Source organism: Aedes albopictus, chromosome 1 (assembly GCF_035046485.1).
Source record: "Aedes albopictus strain Foshan chromosome 1, AalbF5, whole genome shotgun sequence".
Lineage (NCBI taxonomy): Eukaryota > Metazoa > Arthropoda > Insecta > Diptera > Culicidae > Aedes > Aedes albopictus.
Window position 1 is genome coordinate 110,377,908 of NC_085136.1, and position 18,443 is coordinate 110,396,350.

At 42.7% G+C, this 18,443-nt stretch overlaps 1 protein-coding gene across 1 annotated transcript in view; it reads right to left on the reverse strand.

Moving 5' to 3' along the window:
- The window catches only part of LOC109432998 (uncharacterized), a 268,730-nt gene that overhangs the window by 5,361 nt on the left and 244,926 nt on the right, over window positions 1-18,443 (reverse strand). The window contains exons 3-6 of the mRNA XM_029858457.2: window positions 4,674-5,142; window positions 4,125-4,338; window positions 3,230-4,062; window positions 2,696-3,165 (exon numbers count right to left, since the gene is read on the reverse strand). Coding sequence (XP_029714317.1) covers window positions 2,696-3,165; window positions 3,230-4,062; window positions 4,125-4,338; window positions 4,674-5,142 — 1,986 coding nt within the window. The remainder of the gene's footprint in view (window positions 1-2,695; window positions 3,166-3,229; window positions 4,063-4,124; window positions 4,339-4,673; window positions 5,143-18,443) is intronic.

Here is an 18,443-nt window from a genome sequence, read left to right on the forward strand (position 1 = left end):
TTCAGATTCAATATATTTCAATCTTACACTTGATTTCACACTGCCGTAGGCATTTGTTTTACTCCCATTCCCTGTAAGTGGTACATCAGATACCAAAGAGGAGTTACCATAATAATCTCTTGCTTGTACAGATGAGTGGCTGTTACAGAGTATCCGAGAACATCCTGGAGTTAAGGCCATCTGATCTACAAGCGTAATCAGTGATCTATTGGAGCATTATGAATGGAATTTATGCCAACACAGCCTCATGTAACTATGTGCTATCAAGTTGTGAGTTTATTGTCAGTGTGAGGATCTCCAAGAACTTTCTTGAGCATAGGACATCGGATCTATTAACGTATTTGGTTGTCTTTAAGAGATTTACGACTAAGGTTTATACTCGGCCCATATAGCCGAGGCGGTAAACGCACGGGTATTCAGCATGACCATGCTGAGGGTGACGGGTTCGATTCCTGGTCGGTCCAGGATCTTTTCGTAAAGGAAATTTCCTTGACTTCCTTGGGCATAGAGTATCTTCGTGCCTGCCACACGATATACGCATGCAAAATGGTCATTGGCAGAGGAAGCTCTCAGTTAATAATTGTGGAAGTGCTCATAGAACACTAAGCTGAGAAGCAGGCTTTGTCCCAATGAGGACGTTACGCCAAGAAGAGAGAGAGAGAGAGTTCATACTCACACAACCCCAGGTAATTATGATCTATCAAGTTATGAGTTCGATGATTCTTTATGGATATCCAAGAACTCTCTTGAGTATAGGTCATCAAATCTACGAGGATTACTAGTTGTATCTAAGAGCATTAAGAATGAGGTTCATATCCACCAGTTCTGAGGCATCTATACTCTGTTAAGTGGTGGGTTAGGTTACAGTACACCTCCGTGAACCTATGGTATCTATAGCGTCTAAATTCCTACTTTAGACGCTATAGATACCATAGGTTCACGGGGGCATGAAACAATAAACTGTCGCTGCAAGACAAGCTGTCAAAGTAATATCGAGACTGGAGGATGAGCAATTATAGAAAACTTAAAAAGGGCTTCTATATTCTCCTGAAACCGCTCCGAAGCTCATTGAAAACCCTTGAAACGTCTTTAAACGCTTTGGGCTTCAAGGCCGTGCGGTTAGCGGTGGCAGTCGTCTAAGTATTTCGTAAGCCTCGGAGTGTGGGTTCGATTCCCGCTACAGTCGGGGAAAACTTTTCGTCAAACGAAAAATTCTCCACTGGGCCACTGGGTGTTTCATGTGTTGTCCGTTGTCTCGTGTTAGTGTAATGTTCAGTCTGTGCAGCCTTCGGCTGAAGACGGTGTAATGTTTTTTTTTTGAAACGCCACTTAAATCCCATTCAAACCTCCGTAAATTTACCTGAGATCCTCTATACCTGTGAAACCTCATTAAACACATTGAAACGCCTTGATATGCTTTGGAACGCCTTTGAAACCCTTATAAAACCTCCATTTAGCCCCCCTCAAATTCAAATTCACCTCCTGAAATGCCCTGAAACGCATTGAAACGCCTTGAAACGCTTTGAAACGCCTCTGAAACCCATTTAAAACCACCGTGAAAGTCACCTAAGAGCATCTGAAGCCCCCCTAAAGCCCTGTAAAACCTCCTGAAACGCCCTGAAGCGCATTAAAACTCCTTGATACGCCTTGAAACGCCTTAAAACGCTTTGAAACGGTTTGAAACGCTTTTGAAATCTTTATAAAAACTCTGAGAAATTCACCTGAGAGCCTGTGTAACCCCCTAAAAGCCCTATGATTCCTTCTGAAATGCCCTAAACGCTCTGAAATGCATTGAAACGCTTTGAAACGCCTCTGGAACTTTCATGAACCTCCGTGAAATTCACCTGCGAGCTTCTGAAGCGCCTTTATGCCCCCCTTATACCTCCTGAAACGCTTTAAAACACTCTGAAACACCTTGAAACGCTTTTAAACCTTTGAAACGCCTCTAAAACCCCTATGAAATCTCCGTCAAATTCCCCCTCGACCCTCTGAAGGCACCCTCAAACCTCCTGAAACCTCCTGAGAGGCCATGAAATGCCCTGAAACGCATGGAAACACTTTGAAACGCTTTGAAACGCCTCTGAATCCCCCATGAAACACACTTGAGAGTTTTAAAAGCCCCATAAAACCTCTCTGAAACCTCCTGAAACGCGTTGAAACGCCTCTGAAACACAAATGAAATCCATGTGAAACGCACCTGAAAGCCTCTGAAGCCCCCTCAAATACCTCTTAAACCTCCTGAAACGCCCTAAAACGACTTGAAATACTTTGAAAGGCCACTAAAACTCTCGAGAAGTTCACCTGAGAGCAAGGATATGAAGCCCCCTTAAAGCCCTCTGAAACCTCCTGAAACGCCCTAAAACGCCTGGAAACGCTTCTGACACCCCCTAAAAACTCCCTTAACATCCCTCTGACCCTCCCCCTTTATATCTGAAAGCTTTGACCCCCTTCCATTTGCATCGGCAAGCCACTTGCCCTTCTCAAACTTCTTTGCAACCTTGAAATCCATTTAGGTAAAAATTCTATTTAGGCAGTCCCGACTCGTTACCAAATGGAGGTTGGGGTGTATCCTTTGTAAAATCAAACTGTGTCCTAATAAATCCCTCTGAAACCTCCAAACGTCCCTTTAAAACCCGCATGATCTCGCCTTTAATTCTCCTTACCCCTCCACCCTTATCAAACTACAACCACTTACCAGTGTCCCATCGCAAACGTGCGTTTCTGCGCGGAACAACGCCACCATCCAAGGCCAATCTCCAGGAGCTGCCATTTTGGACAACCCCACATTAGGAGCACTCGGCAAAGCAGACTGAACGCCACACTCCAGCTGTCCACAACTCACGTACAGCGACTGCTTGCTCTGGCAGGTAGTCCTCACGAACGAGATCTCCGATGCCCTCGGATCCAGCACCCTCACATAGCTTGTGTTCGGTTCCGTATCGTTGCGAATCTGCGAGTAGTCAACTCGCTCGAAGCCGAGAGCTTTGCAAAGCGACTCGGCAACCGTACTCCGCACGTAGTCGTTACCTTCCATACCCACGGAGCACAGCTTACCGGTTGTGCCCTTCTCGGAGAAGACTGCGTACCCTTCGGAGAAGAACCGTGGCCGGTAGGGCACGATCGGCGCCGGGAATGTCAGGTAGGTCACTTGAGGAGAGATTGAAACTGAAAAATCGAAAAATCGAGAGTTACCGTAGGTCCTTGAGTTTCCACGAAGTCCGTAACTTACGACAATCTTTCTCATCGCTTCCATCGGGGCAGTCCATCTTTCCGTCGCAGCGTGCATTCTTTGCATAGCAGACCCGTCCTCTACCGCAGTAGATCGCACCGTACGGACAGAACGTACAGGTGTTCTCGTCGGACAGATCCGGACAGTCGGCCACGCCGTCGCACAGCCGCGAAGACAAGGCGTTCGACTGTAGTTCGCTGGCGCAGCCCGGTCTACTGTGACACGACTGTATCGCGGTAGACTCCGGAAACCGTTCGCAGTCCAGGAACTTCTTGAACCGTTCTGGCAACCGATCACCACATCCATTCCAGAAAGCTTGACAATACTGTCGACAGATCTTCCCGGCGACCGGTTCTTCAATCCTGCGATACTCGCAAGGCGGCTGCAACAACCGGCAGACGAAGTCGAACGCCTGCCGGAAACACTCCGCATCGACCAGCTCCCGGAACGAGATCAGATCCGCTTCGACCTCCTCGATCGATCCGTGACCGAAGAAGTTCGGATAGGTCGTCATGTTGTAACCAACCGCCCGGCAGTAGTTCAGCCGCAGGGGTTCACACTTGCGTGGAGGTCGTACGGTGGTCACCACTTCGCTAATCTCGTCGTCCTTTCCGCCAAGTGGCGATGACGACGTTCCCGGGATGTCGTCAAACTGCCCGAGAACTTCCTTGATAATCAAGCTGGATGGATCGATGGTCAGGTTACGAAAGTATCGCGGGTGCTCGGAGATGATCTCCTCCATGAGGATCGAGTGCAGATCGGCCGTGGAAACCAGCTCGGCGTACGGATCGAAGTACATCGCAAAGTGCAGGGTCAGATCTTCACCTTCGTTGCTGAAATCATCGAATGATTAGAACTTGTAGCGTTTGAAGTGTTGAACCATCGATCTACTTACCCATCAAGTGCCAGTATTTCACTTCCTTCATAGGGTTCCCTCAGATCGGATCGTCGCATGATCAGGTTGATTCGTTCCCGGTAGTCCCGTGCTCGCTGTTGAAATCGCGGAGTACTCTGATCTGCCAGTTCCGGTATCCAGTGATCGCCATCCACCACTCGTAACCGCGCTCGGAATATTCGATCCGGGAGCGGTTCTGGCCGTAGATAGGTGTCTGAAAGAGTCCAAAGAATCATTATCCCGAGCGTGGATTATGTCAGTACATAATTTCTCATATGATACGTCTGCGCTTCGAGAAGCATCGAGGTTCCCATCACTGGAAGCTCGCATGAAGCGCAGAACATTAGACATTACACACATAATAGACCGTGGGAATCCCACGCTTCTGGAAAACAATGCCCCGACGACGACGGTCGCGAAAGTGAAATGTGTGTAACTCCCATGTGTGTCTGTCTTTCACAAATGGTCATTTCGAAATACTTTCTCGCCGTCCATCAGTTGCATCTGCACTGCAACCGTTACATCATCCCCCGCCCAACCCATACTTACATCCCACATAGACAATGACTCCGGCGAACAGCAGTATTAGCAGAAAGCCCGCAATCAACGCACAGCCGCACTTCTGGTTGTCGCCGAGCTTCCTCCGGGTGAACCGAATGTCCGAATCGCTGGACAGGACCGAGTCCGCCCGGCTGTTCTTGTTCGCATGCCGATGGTGGTGATGGTGGTGGTGGTGATGATGATGTCCATTGGACGATTTATGGTGCAGCCCTCCGCCGTTCCGATGGTGGTGCTTGGTCTGACTGCTGTCCGAATTGGATCGATGCTTGCGGGGTTTCTCGGGACTGGAGTCGGCTCCGTGCGGGGACGTGTCCAGACTCAGGTTCAGGTGGTGAAGGTGACCGTTGTGATGCAGGGTCGTTGGCGAGTGAAGGTCGTCAAAGTAGGGATCGTCCTCTGGCGGAGGTGGTGGCGGGAGGGAATCACAGTCGTCCGAGTCGGGATATTTTGTACTTTTCTGGAAGGAAAGAAACGAGGACGAAATTGATTAGAAGGATATAAATATGAAGATCAAGAATTTACGATGCATTATGGAAGAAAGTTAAAAGACATAAGTAAATTGCAGTTAAATTCGCTGTATTATGAATAAGGTTTATAATCACGTAGACTACACAGCAAATAATTTTGTAATATCCAGGCGCGTAATTTCTGGCGATGTATCCATTTTTTAACGTAATTTCATTCGTTTACATCGTTTTCCAACATTTATCACACTCACTATGTACACCCTGGTTGGCACCGGAAAGTGTCAACAAACCCATTCCAGCAAACACTCAGAAGCAGTACCATATTTATCATCTACCTCCCAACTCGGCGAAATAGCCGAGAGGTAAGAGATACGCCTCACAATCAACGGATCAGTGTACGAATCCATGCCAATATTTTACTTATATATGATTCATCAATCGTTCCGGTTCTAGCGATTGCTAGACCCACTTTCAAGCTGCGGCGGCTGATTTGCTGCGTAGAATGGATGTAATTTGTACATCAATTTTACGACGCGACTGATGTGCATCGAAAATGATGTGATATTACAAGAATTTTTTTGCTGTGTAATACATCAATGTCTTATCTAGCCATGAGTTCAATGATTGTCCAAGGATATTCAAGGACTCCATAGAGTATAGACCATCGGATCTACAAGCATGTGATTTGTGATCTACTGGATCTATGAATAAAATTAATGCTTACACAGCCTCATGCAACTATGTGCTGTCACGCGCTGAACTCACTGTTCATTTGAGGATCTCCAAATTCTCTTGAGCATATGTCATCGGATCTACATGCGTAATTAGTCAAGTCCTTCTCATACCAACTTCAACGCCACCGAAAGCTCCTTGAAATCCCTTTGAAGCACATCTGAGGACCTTTAAAGCCTACCTTAAGCCTCTTTGAAAGCTTTTGAATCCCCCCTGATGCTTTACCGTCAATCTGTGAAGCCTCACATAGCCCCTTTTTTGCTTCGCTAATCAATGGGAAATAATCTGCTTAACGGATATCAGATCGGCCCTGGCCAAGGTGGTGTAGTGTGGAGTTGAGGACAGGCTAAGTAGGAGACTTCAGGTATCAGTAGATCAGTAGTAGGTATCAGGCTCTAGAGGCACGTTCTCCTCCATTCGGAAAATTTGTGCCAGTAGGAGACTTGATCACACTCCCAAGCCACTAACGGAATCACCAAGGCTTCGGATTGGAAAAACTACATATCGTACCCTCAAAGTTAGCTGCGTAGCCATGCAGTAACGTTCATCGATGACACGCTTTGAGGAGTTTACCAAGATAGCATCCTGGCGATTAGTCAGCTCTCGAGTGGTCCTCGACACCCCCTTTGTCTTCGGAAGATGGGCAGGGTTAACCACCACGCCTACATCCTACTGTTCTGCAAGTATCAAGAACTGATATTGCATTGCATGCACCGTGATTTGACCACCAGCTGAGGCTCATACCCTAACAGCTAGCACCAGAAGGAATTGCGGGTAATGGAGCCTGCACCTGCCTCGGCCCTTACCGGAAATCCCTTTCCAATCAAGGGCTCGGATCCAGCACATGAGACCAACGCTACGACCGCAAGCCCCTCTCTAACCAGCTAATCGCACTTAAGAGCCTGAAGAGTAACCTAAAGCCCCTCTGGCACCTCCTGAATCGCTGTGATATGCCTCTGAAATCCCTTTCAAGTTCACCTGAAGCCTTGAAGCTCCCTAAAGCCCCTCTGAAACCTTCTGAAACGCCCTAAAACTGCTTTAAATGCCTGTCAAATCAAATTCCTCCCACCCTGAAGTTCACTACAGAGCTTGCGAAGCTCTTTAACCTTTTCAAACGCACTGAAACGACTTAAAACACCCCATAAAATCCCCCTGAGAACTTCAGAATCACCCTGAAACCCCTCTGAAACCTTGTGGAACTCTCTGAAAACCCCTGAAACGTCTTGAAACGCCTCTGAAACTACCCTAAAACCCAATGCTCTCTAAACCCCCAAAAATCTTCTGAAACGCATTGAAACCCCCTAAAATCCTTCTGAACGCCACGTGAGAGCCAAGGGAGAACACTAAAAATGGTCACAGGAAGACCTCTGATACTTCCTGAAACGCCGCGAAACGCCGCGAGATGCCTTGGAATCTCTCTGAAGCTCACCTGAGAGCCCCTATCCAAAACCGCTAACCCTAAAACCCAAGGAAGGATTCTGACTTTCCAGAAGAAAATCAGGAGGGAATCTCGAGTAAAATCCATGAAAAAATCTCGGGACGAGTTTCTGAAAAAATCTCTGAGAGAATCCCTGGAGAAATTCCCTGATGGAAGATTTTACGCAGTGGTTTATGTAGCTTAGTGAAACACCGTGGTGCTTTTTTCAATACGCTAAGTTATAATATAAATTAAAGGTGATGATAAATCGACTGTTTGGTGAAACTGATTATGTTTGGCTACGCAGTCATTTATTGAACAAACGACGTTCTATATTTGCTCGACGTTTCGACGCGGGGTTTGTGTCTTCCTCAGGGGGTACTGTAATTTTACATATATTCTAATTGTTCATGTTTTTGTCTAATTGTTTGAACTTACAATATTTGTATAGTTATTTGTCCTATGTTTGGTCTAACTGTAACTGTCGGGTTTGGCGGTTTTAGGTACATGCTGTAAGGGTCAAGTTTGTTATAAAGTGGGAAAATTATCATGCAGATAACTTTGATAGGAAAAAAAGACATCTCTAATTTTTTGATATGTTATTTATGAATGTCTCAGCTTCCAATTGATACCAAAATTTTGAAAATCGGTGGTTGCCATCATGGTGAAAATAAAGTTTTGGTATAAACATCCAAGATGGCGGCCAAAATAAATATGGCCGACCCAACTTTTTATAATAGTAAAACGTAGCTCTATCTTTCCTCTTTTCAACAACATTTCCTTTTGAGTTGGTTTCTGGAGAAACTTTCGAGTTATAACGTTTTAAATGAGCCACCATTTGACCAAAATCGAGGGGTCTGCAAAAATTGTTGTGACTCTAACTAACGGGGGGTCCATAAATTTAAGTCACCAAATGCATTTTTCTTAGTTTTATGGGAAGGACTTTCAGAAAATATCCACCTTCAACGTTTTTGAAGACAAGGTGTAAATAGAAGGCCGGTCTCAGCGAGAATTACTCATCTCCGAACAAAAGAAATTCATGAATCGCAGACTCACTGAAGGAATTCCTGAAAATATCAAAGAAAACACTTGAGAACGATTAGCACAGGAAAAATTTCGAAAATCTCAGAAGAACCTTTTCAAGCCTTGAAACCTTGATAGCTCATGTAGATGGATTGGTTTCATATGATGTGTATTTTGGAAGACCTAAAATAGCCGTACCGTATTGATAGAGATTATTTATTTAGAGTACCCAATTTCCTGGATTTTTTGTATCTGTATTAATGAGAATTTTAGCCCTAGGCTAGGCTAGTTAATCTCTGGACCCACGCTTTACATCATTTCCGAAGAAGAACTAACATTTTGCGAGGGGGGATTCGATCCCAAGTCCTCGGTGTGATAGTCAAGTGTTCTAACCATCACATCAGGTCCGCTTCACTCTCTGAATTTTGTTGACAAGAAGTAGACTTGATTGATTTAGTAGCAAGAATGATCGAAATTCACGTACATTTTAAAGTACCTAGTGTACTTCTGAAGTATTGACAAAGTAACTGAATGGTAATATTTTGATTTAGAGAATCTGCTTGGATGTATTTTAGAACAAATAGACAATTTGAAGTCAATCCCTCTAAAACTACTTTGAAACCACCTGTAACGTATTGAAACGCGAGGGCTTCCATCCCCTGAAACTCTTCTACATCTCAAATGAGAGCCTCTGAAGCCCCCTTAAGCTGCTCTGAAACTTTTTTAACGTTCCTGAAATGCCTCGAATCACTTTGAAACGCCTGGATACCCCCTAAAAATCCGCTGAAGATCACCTGAGAGCCTGTAAAGCGCCTAAGCCCCCATTAAACCTCCTGTAACGCCCACAATTACCACAAAACACTCCGATATCCCTTTAAAATCCTCCTGAAGCTCATCAAAGAGCATGTGAAACCCTCTAAAGCCGCTCTGGAACCTCTAGAAGCCTCCTGAAACTTCCTGGAATGCCATGAAACACTTGTTACCCCCAAAACCCCTTTGTAGTTCACTTAAGAGCCTATAAAGCCCCTAAAGCCCTATTGAAACTTTCTGAAACGCCTTTAAAACCCACTATAGCGCGCCTGAGAGCCTGAGAATCCAGCCGAAGCCCATCTGGAACCTGCTTGAAATGCCTTTTTTATAATTCCTTTATTTGGTAGGCCCATGCTTTACTATTCACATTTCTTCATAAAGTCCTCTAGAAAATTCCCAGGAGATCCTTTTAGAAGCACCTTTCGGAAGGTTTCCCATAACATCATCGCATATTCCTCCTGGAGTTACATTATAAGCTTCTCTTCAGATTTATTGGAAACTATCTGCAGAGGGAGGATCGTTCAGATTATTTTTATGATTTTCCCATAAATTCTTTCAAAAATCCCTTATGGATTTATTTTATGGTGTTCCTCCAGGAATACGTGAAGAAATTATTATTGAAATAACTGCAGAGCATTCTGTAGTTTTCTAGGTATTCATACCTCTGAAGGAATACATAAAAAATCAATTTCTTATGAAACTTATTCTGGAAATTCTTCCAGTATTGTTTTAAATTTCGGTTGTTAAATTGTCCTCCGAAAATTCGTCCTGGCTTTAAGGATTACTTCAGAAATTGCTTCAGGGATTTTTGTCTGCCAATATCTGCTAGTCATTTTGCAAGAAATTTTTACAAGAATTCCTCCAGAATACTCCTCAAGAGTTCTTCCAGGGGTTGCTTCAGAACTTCCTCCAGAAATCCCTCTGGAAATTTAATGAGAGATTTATTCAAGAACTAGCTGTCCCCGCAAACGTTGTTCTGCCTGCCTACTGTGTTTTTTGACTTGCAGCTCTGAAGTAAAATGCCCCGCAAAATGGAATTTCACACTTTCTCGTTTCCGGTGCGTTCCCGGTCGTTTAACCAAATTATTTTTTTTCGTATGAACACGTCGGAGCCCTGCACGGATGAAACACTGAAAGAATGGTATTGATCCGTTGGCCCGTTCCCATGCCTATTCGTGACATACAAAAACCATTCAATTTTTATTTATATAGATTTTTCCAGTACCCTCGACTGCAATTTCTGCACGAATTGCTGTAAATTTATTTTCAAGTATTTCTTCAGGAAATTAAATTCTCTCCAAGGAATTCTTTAGAAATTCTTCCAGGGGACCCTTGAAAAATTTCTGCAGTATTCTTTATGTAATTTCATAGAATATCTCTGGAAAAAAACTGGAAAAAATTCTAGAGGACTCTCCGAATTCATCTCAGGAGATATTTCTGAATCAACTTCAAGAACAATTCCAAAAAGAAACTTTCAAAATTTTCAAGAGATTCCTGAAGGATCCCTTGGAAGACATTCCGAAAAAAACGCTGAAATAATAAAAAAAATAGATAATATTCTGAAGAAAAAAACATGGAATAGTCTAAAGAAATTCTTGCTCTAAATACTAAAGGAGTCTCAGGTTATATTTCTAAGGGGATTCCTGAAGTTTTAAAAGGAATCCGTGGAGAAATTTCTGATGGTATATTTACAATTTTTTTTAAATAAATCTTCTGTCTAATTCCTGTTGAAATCCTTGGAGGTATTCTTTAAAAATATTTTATGGGCACTAATTTATCTTATTACTAGCTGTCCCAGCAAACTTTGTCTTGCCAAGCAGTGGTGTTTTGACAACTGTTAAGCTCATAAATGCACCGCACTCTAGATTGGTTTCATTTCAACCATGTTGATTTTCTTCCCAGTTCATAAAAAATCAGTACTTTATTATTTTTATTACTTTTCTAGTTGATTTTCGTAACTTTTTGTACATATAAACACAGCCACCACGAATACGAACCGAACCGTGCAAGAGTCATGCTGATCGGTTCATCCATTCTTGAGTTTTGTTGCCTCAAAGGAATTTCTAACTCATTTTTATATATATAGATAGATATCTGAAGAACAGAAGTAGAAAATTTTGAATATTAAAAATAAAATTTAATGACATAGATGTGAAAAAAAATGTATTGTGGATTTAGCACCAAATTGATGTTGGAAGTAACTTCATTGACTTCCGCTGGCTTTCCTGTGCGTTAAACATAACATCGGAAATAGTGCGCTGTATAGTAAATCTGATGCTCTGTTCGGTGCACTACTTCCAACGTTAAGTTTAACGCACAGGAAAGCCAGCAGAAGTCAATGAAATTACTTCCGAAACCACTCACTCAAAGTGCAAATTTTCGGTAATACCAATCCGTGGGTCAATTATGAATTTCAAATAACTCAACGTACATATGTACAGATGGGTAAATTATTGGTTAAAGTGGGAAAAAATCCACAGCTCAGGTGAGATTTGAACTCACGTCCCTTATTCGCTAGACAAGTGCTTTGCCAACTAAGCTACCGAGCCAATTAATGACCCGGCAACTTAGTTGTCATAAGGTTCAATTCTAATCTCATCGATCTATATCATCTTCCCCTATACCGCAAATATAACCATCTCTGTTGTACATATGTACGAAGAGCGAAAGCGATTTGTTTATTGTTTGAAACTGTATGCCTATCATACAGGCACCGCTTCCTCAACCACTTGTAGAGGAAGATCAATTGCTACCTGGAAAGCGATCAAACGCGTCGTTCGCATTCTGTTTGATACGACGGATAACTACGTAGAGGTAGATGCTCGAAAACGACTCACTCAAATTGGCTCGGTAGCTTAGTTGGTAAAGCACTTGTCTAGCGAATAAGGGTCGTAAGTTCAAATCTCACCTGAGCTGTGGATTTTTTCCCAATTTAACCAATAATTTACCCATCTGTACAAATGTACGTTGAGTTATTTGAAATTCATTCCGACACCAATTTGGTGCTAAATCCACAATACATTTTTTGAAAAAAAGTTATTAAGTAAATTAATCCTTGATGTCATCGACCAAAAGTTTGGGGTCACCCCTCAATATGATGTATCGGCCAAAAGTTTGGGGTCACTTTCGTAAAACATGGAAAAGTGATTTGGTGATATCTTCGTCATCTATAGTTCAATTTTAATTATTTTATTATTTCCATAGGGATTTCCCTCAGAATTCGTTTAGGATTTATCTCAGGATTGTGTCACTGAGTCCTCCAGCCATTCTTACTGGTTTTACGTTTTTAATTCCTTCCAGGATTTCCCCACGATGCTTCCTTCAAAGAGCGAATAGTTCACTGGAAACATGAAATGTGTCCGTGTCTTTTTTAAGGATTTCTTCCGAAATCTCGTCATTTTTTCTCACGGTATGGAATATTTTCTGGCATTATTCAAGGATTTCTTCCCAAAACTAATTTAGGGATACCTGGGGAATTAGTGGATTCCTCCTGGTTCCTTTAATATTTTTTCGGGACTCCTATACAGATTCTTCAAAGTATTCCATCAGGGAATTGCTCCCTGGATTCTCTTGAAGATTTTGTCATTCATTTCCTTCAGGGATTTTCCCAAGGATTTCTATATTACCTTGGGATTTTTCAGTGATCTCTTCCGGAATTATTTGAAGAATTCCTCCAGAATATTCAGAAGGACTCCTTTTGGGATTCTTCCATGGATTGCTCCCAGATTTTCAGGAATTTCTCCAGAGAATTCTGCCTAGATTACTTCAGAGATGTCTCCGGGCAAGCGTGAAGAATTACCATGGTTAAAATTAACGAATAAAAATAAATTAAAAGACTTCTTGCAGGAATTTTTTTTTATGATTTCTTCTGACATCCTTTCGGGAGTGGAGCGGATCTGGTGTGATGGTTAAAGCACGTGACTATCACGCCGAGGACCTGGGATTGAATCCCAATCCCGACAAACTCGCAAAATGTGAGTTCTTTCTTCGGAAGAGAATAAAGCGTGGGTCCCGAGATGAACTAGCCGAGGGCTAAAAGTCTCGTGGATTCCTCCCGAGATTCCTTCCTAGGTTTCTCCTGGTAATCCTTTCGGGATTTCTGTTAGGGAACTCTCCAGGGTTCTCTCAAAGACTCCTCTTGAGATTCTTTCAGGGAATCCGACATTCTTGATTCAATTTCCCCCGGGTTCTTCAGATGCCATGATCTTCCAGATAATATTCTCGGGATTCTTGTTAGAATAACCCACCGAGGGACTCCTCGATAATATAATGAGGGTCTTGTAACATTTGGGCAGGTGTACCTATTTTGGGCACTTGTAGTTATAACTAAGTCAACTTCAAACCGATTGATTTGAACTTTTGTATAGAGTTAGATACTGTACGTGCCTATAACTCTATACAAAAATTTAAATCAATCGGCTTGAAATTGATATAGCTATAGCAGCAAGTGCCCAGAATAGGTACACCTGCCCAAATGGTACAAGACCCTATGTACCAAGTATTGGAAACTGTGCAACTAGGGGCCGAAAAATGTAAAAAATTGATTTAAAAAAATGTATCATCATGTGCAGATTCTCCCTTACGAAAAGATCCTGGATCAAAAGGGAATCAGATCCAGACACTCTCAGCTTCACTTGTTCACAGTTATCTTGTAGATATACCGATCAGAATGCATCAATGGTATAAAAGTTGGGCTGAAATGAAGCTTATAAAAAATGTCAGATATTAAGAACCTATATTAAAGAATCTCTTGGAACTACACCATAGACTTAAAGTTTTTGTTTTTTTTTGTAAGATCATATTTATTGATTATTGCGCTACAAATATATGTATTCATAAACTTTCATTTCGGTGATGAAAGATTATGTATCTGAAAAATCAACAGCATGTCCATGCAGAGTTACTTAATAAGAAAAATAATGAAGCGGACCTGGTGTGATGGCTAGAACACTTGACTATCACGCCGAGGACCTGGGATCGAATCCCACTCCCGACAAACTCACAAAATGTGGGTTCTTCCTTCGGAAGGAAAGTAAAGCGTGGGTCCCGAGATGAACTAGCCTAGGGCTAAAAATCTCGTTAAACCAGATAAAAAAAATAAGAAAAATATTTGCTCATAGATCGCATTCAGTGAAAACTGGCAAGACCCCTTGGAGTGCACGGCCGCTACTAAACTAGTCCCCAATTTATCAGATGGCCAAAAACAAAGGATTATTGCACAACGCCCGCGTGTGCAACGATCCGATTGAAAAATGTAGGTAATGGTTACCAAATTTACCTAAGCAGATCATTTACGTGTTTTGTTAATTTGTTAAGCAAGATTTTGATCAAAACGTACTACTCGTAAGATGATTTGTTACCAAACGCTGCTGTGACGGCTCAGGCCCAAGCCGTTGTCCACCGTGCCTTGGGCTGTAATTAATTAACTGTGAATACCTACATAGCCAGCAGCCCATTATTTCGAGCCAACCCATTAGCAGTCGGTTTGTTTCACAGTTGTGGAAAAAGGCAAACCCGACACGGGGAAATTGACTCGGAATGGGCAATTTACCACCGGCAGCCATGACCATGCCCGTGAAAAGTTACCGCCTCGCGACGCGACGGCTGGCGTGACACACATTCGTCATAATCGAATTTGAGCAGAGGGTGACAAATGATCACACATTTGAGCCTCGAAGCTGAGAAGTTGATAAAGTAGCAAATACCGTTAACATACAATCAAGAACTGTGCTGCATTCACCCTATTATTTGCTACATTAAATTGCAACAGTATGGAAATATGTATTCGTAGGATGATAAAATAAGCGGCATCTACTTTCAAATTACAATTTAAATATATAATTCTCTTTGTGTGATTTCACACTATGATAGTTCATATTTTATCAGGTATCCATTTGCTTTTGAAACATGTATTCGTCATAATATTACATTATTGAAAACCTGAACTGGTAACGAAATAGTCTTCCTGCGACAACTGTGGTACTTCAAGAGTTATCTTGGTCTCCAGTAGCAACGTCTTTCGAACTGACGTATTCTCCTTTATCTGTTTGTAGGCAGACAAGCACCGCTATTGATGTTGGAAACCCATGAAGCCTCGAAGATGTACATCGAGTATGGTGAGCAACTTTGAATTGTATCACCTAAAGCCAACATTCACATTGTCCGAATAATTCTCAATGTACTTCCATGTGCAGCATAGTTGTCCCATGTTCTATGGGAATCCCTATGCACAAAACTTTGCAGCACACGGCAGTAGTAGTTCGGACACAGCCTTGTGTAAGTGAGTGTACGCACTGCTGCTGCTGGTGAATGCATAATGAGAACAATAATTGAATCGATCCAGTTGGTTGCACGTAATGGAGAAACTGAGTGATTAAAATACGGAACTGATCGGTAAATGTGGTGCGTTTAAAGTCGTTGCACTGCGAGTGAAGTTTATGCGTTACAGTATGAGCTGTAGCGAATGCACATGATACCCAGGTGCAGTGCAGCGTTGGGTCCGGAATTTGGCTGTGATTTCGTAACTGAGAGAGACGTTTTACGACCATTTTATCGTTTACGGTAATGGGGGTCGTGATTGGGGAAAAGAAAAGCGTGTAAAACGTTTTTCGTTAATTCCGTTTAACCTTTGGGTCTACGGACGTAAAAAAACGAACAACTTGCTGCAACCATGTTGCTGCTCAATCAACTCAGTTTATATGCACATTTCAAGCTTTTTCATAGAGTTCGAGTCGCTTTACGAACACATTTAGAGGCCCTGCGATCTTCGAAAAATGACAATTTGTATTAACTGACATATACCCAGCAGCCTCTGGGACTATATACATAATTTCAACAGATTGAAATAACCAAGTAGGTTTCGTTCATGTCGGATCGGCTCTCTAAATACCCCTAAATCGAAGTATGATGACTTCCACCTGCGAGAGCTTAGCCTTGACCTAGTCGCCTCTTCCTCCATCCGTTGCCTGCTATTGTTGTAGACGATACTGTAGCGAACCGCCAGGTGATAGCTGTGAGTGTAGCCATCGTTTACTCTCCAGTTCGAACTACTTGTTAGACCAGGACTACACAAATTAACGTCAGTAATCGACTCCGCACTGTTCTGACTAAAAGTACTCTTGGTACCGACATTAGCCAGGTCGACATCTTATATGGCCAGTGTCTCTAGCGGGATCTGACTCCGCTGGTTTGTGAAACGGCTTACTCATTTCACGGCCCATGCATTGGGCATAGCCGTATCTGGTTAATCCTGAGTACAGTAGTTGGGTGGCGGATGTAACATGTATAAAAGACCCATAAAGCCTCAGCCAGGTATGGCAGGAGTACAAGTTGTGGGTAGATTCCCCATTTAGGAAGAACAGGAAGATCCAGTAGAACTCATACGAGCGATTCGTGATCGCCAAAGTTAACGGTGTCCTCGTAGCTAGCAGCTATGCGTATCCAAGATGGACATAGGATCAATTCAACCGTAAGCTGGATGAACTTACGGATGCACTGGTAGGACGTATGCCTGTAGCCATCAGCGGCGATTTCAACCCCTGGACCGTTGAGTGGGGAATCGGTAAACCAACGCAAGGAGGTATAGTCTTTTTGAAGTTCTGGTGCAGCTGGATGCAAAGCTGTGCAATGTGAAATCAGCCAGCAAATTCCGCAAAGACGGCCGAGAATCATCGACAATACGTTCTGATGAACGGAATGGACTGGAGGGTGAGTGCGGAGTATTCTATTCCCACAGCGACTACCAGGTTCTTCTCTACATCATAGGTCAGAGAGCTCTCACGGTGCCGATGTGAAGAACTAGGACTTATGAGTGGAAGTTGAAGACAAGGGCTTCGACAAGGACACTTTAAACGAGGCACTTCGGCGGAACAGTGATGCGGCAAACTTCGACGCAGGGGAGTTGACGGAAGCGTTAGCAATGGCATGTGATGCAACTATGCCGAGGGAGACGTTATCAAGAAACGGTAGACGTCCAGCGTACTAGTGGAATGCGACGCTCAGTACCATCCGTGCTTGAAGACGAGTTCAGAGAGCACAAACTGATGCCGACAGAGAAGAGTACAAGATTGCGTTCCAGGAAACTAGAGCTGCTTTCAAACGATAGGTATCAAGCAGCGCAAGGCGAAGTGTTACAAGGAGCTATGCAGTAGGCCTGTCCACCTTTTCAAAAATGTTCTCTGATTCTCAAGTCCACCCCCATATTTTGATTGGCATCCTAAAAGAAGTAACTGGTCAAATTTTCAGCCAAATCCATTGAAATTAAGAGGTGCATCAAATCAATTTTCTGTTTTTCGACTATTTTTGAAATTCAAAAAATCATAACTACACTAAAACATGTCAAAACTTTATTCTTTCGGCAGAAATTGAAAGCTATACTTGTTTGCTACAACTTTTCCGAACAACTTGTGCCAATAAAATTGAAGGAAATATGTGTAATTATCACATTTGTGATCAGAAAAACCTTAAAAAGTTGATTTTTTGATAGATTTTGTTCTGGAACACCCTAATATACGTAATAAGATTGATATTTTAAAACGGTATCATATTCTCTCATGTTTTTTGGTTATTTGCTTTTTTGACATCAATGCTGTAGGAGTTGAGCAAAAAATATTAAAATTCGGGAAAGCCAAATGTGGCCTATAAACTAGCTTTTTGGAGGCAACCACACGTTGTTCGGAGAAGTTGTAGCAAACAAGTATAGCTTTCAGTTTCTGCCAAAAGAATTAAGTTTTGACAAGTTTTAGTGCAGTTATGATTTTTTGAAGTTCAAAAATAGTCGAAAAACACAAAATTGATTTGATGCACCTCTTAATTTCAATGGATTTGGCTGAAATTTTGACCAGTTACTTCTTTTAGGATGCCAATCAAAATATGGGGGTGGACTTGAGAGTCAGAGAACATTTTTGAAAAGCTGGACAGGCCTACTATGCAGGGTATCGTGAAAGGTTAATTAACGAGACACGATACAACAACCTAGCCACCGACGGCGTACAGCGATGGTGATGGGGAATATACCGTAAATCGACTGGTCTCCAATGACGAGCTCGTTGCCGTAGCAAAAGCATTGAAGGTGTAGACTGTACAAGGTTCCCGGTACGGATGGAATCCCTAAGACCCTAATGTGGCGTAAAAGTAGTACAGGTCAGTGTTGCAGAAATGTCTGGAGGAAGGTAACTTTCGGGATATATGGAAGGTCGAAGACCAAGTGTTATTGCCAAAAATAAGGTAGCAGCCTGGAAACCCAACATTGCTCAGGTCGATCTGTCTGTTTGTTACGCTTGGAAAACTCAACGTGCCGAAAGTGAGAGA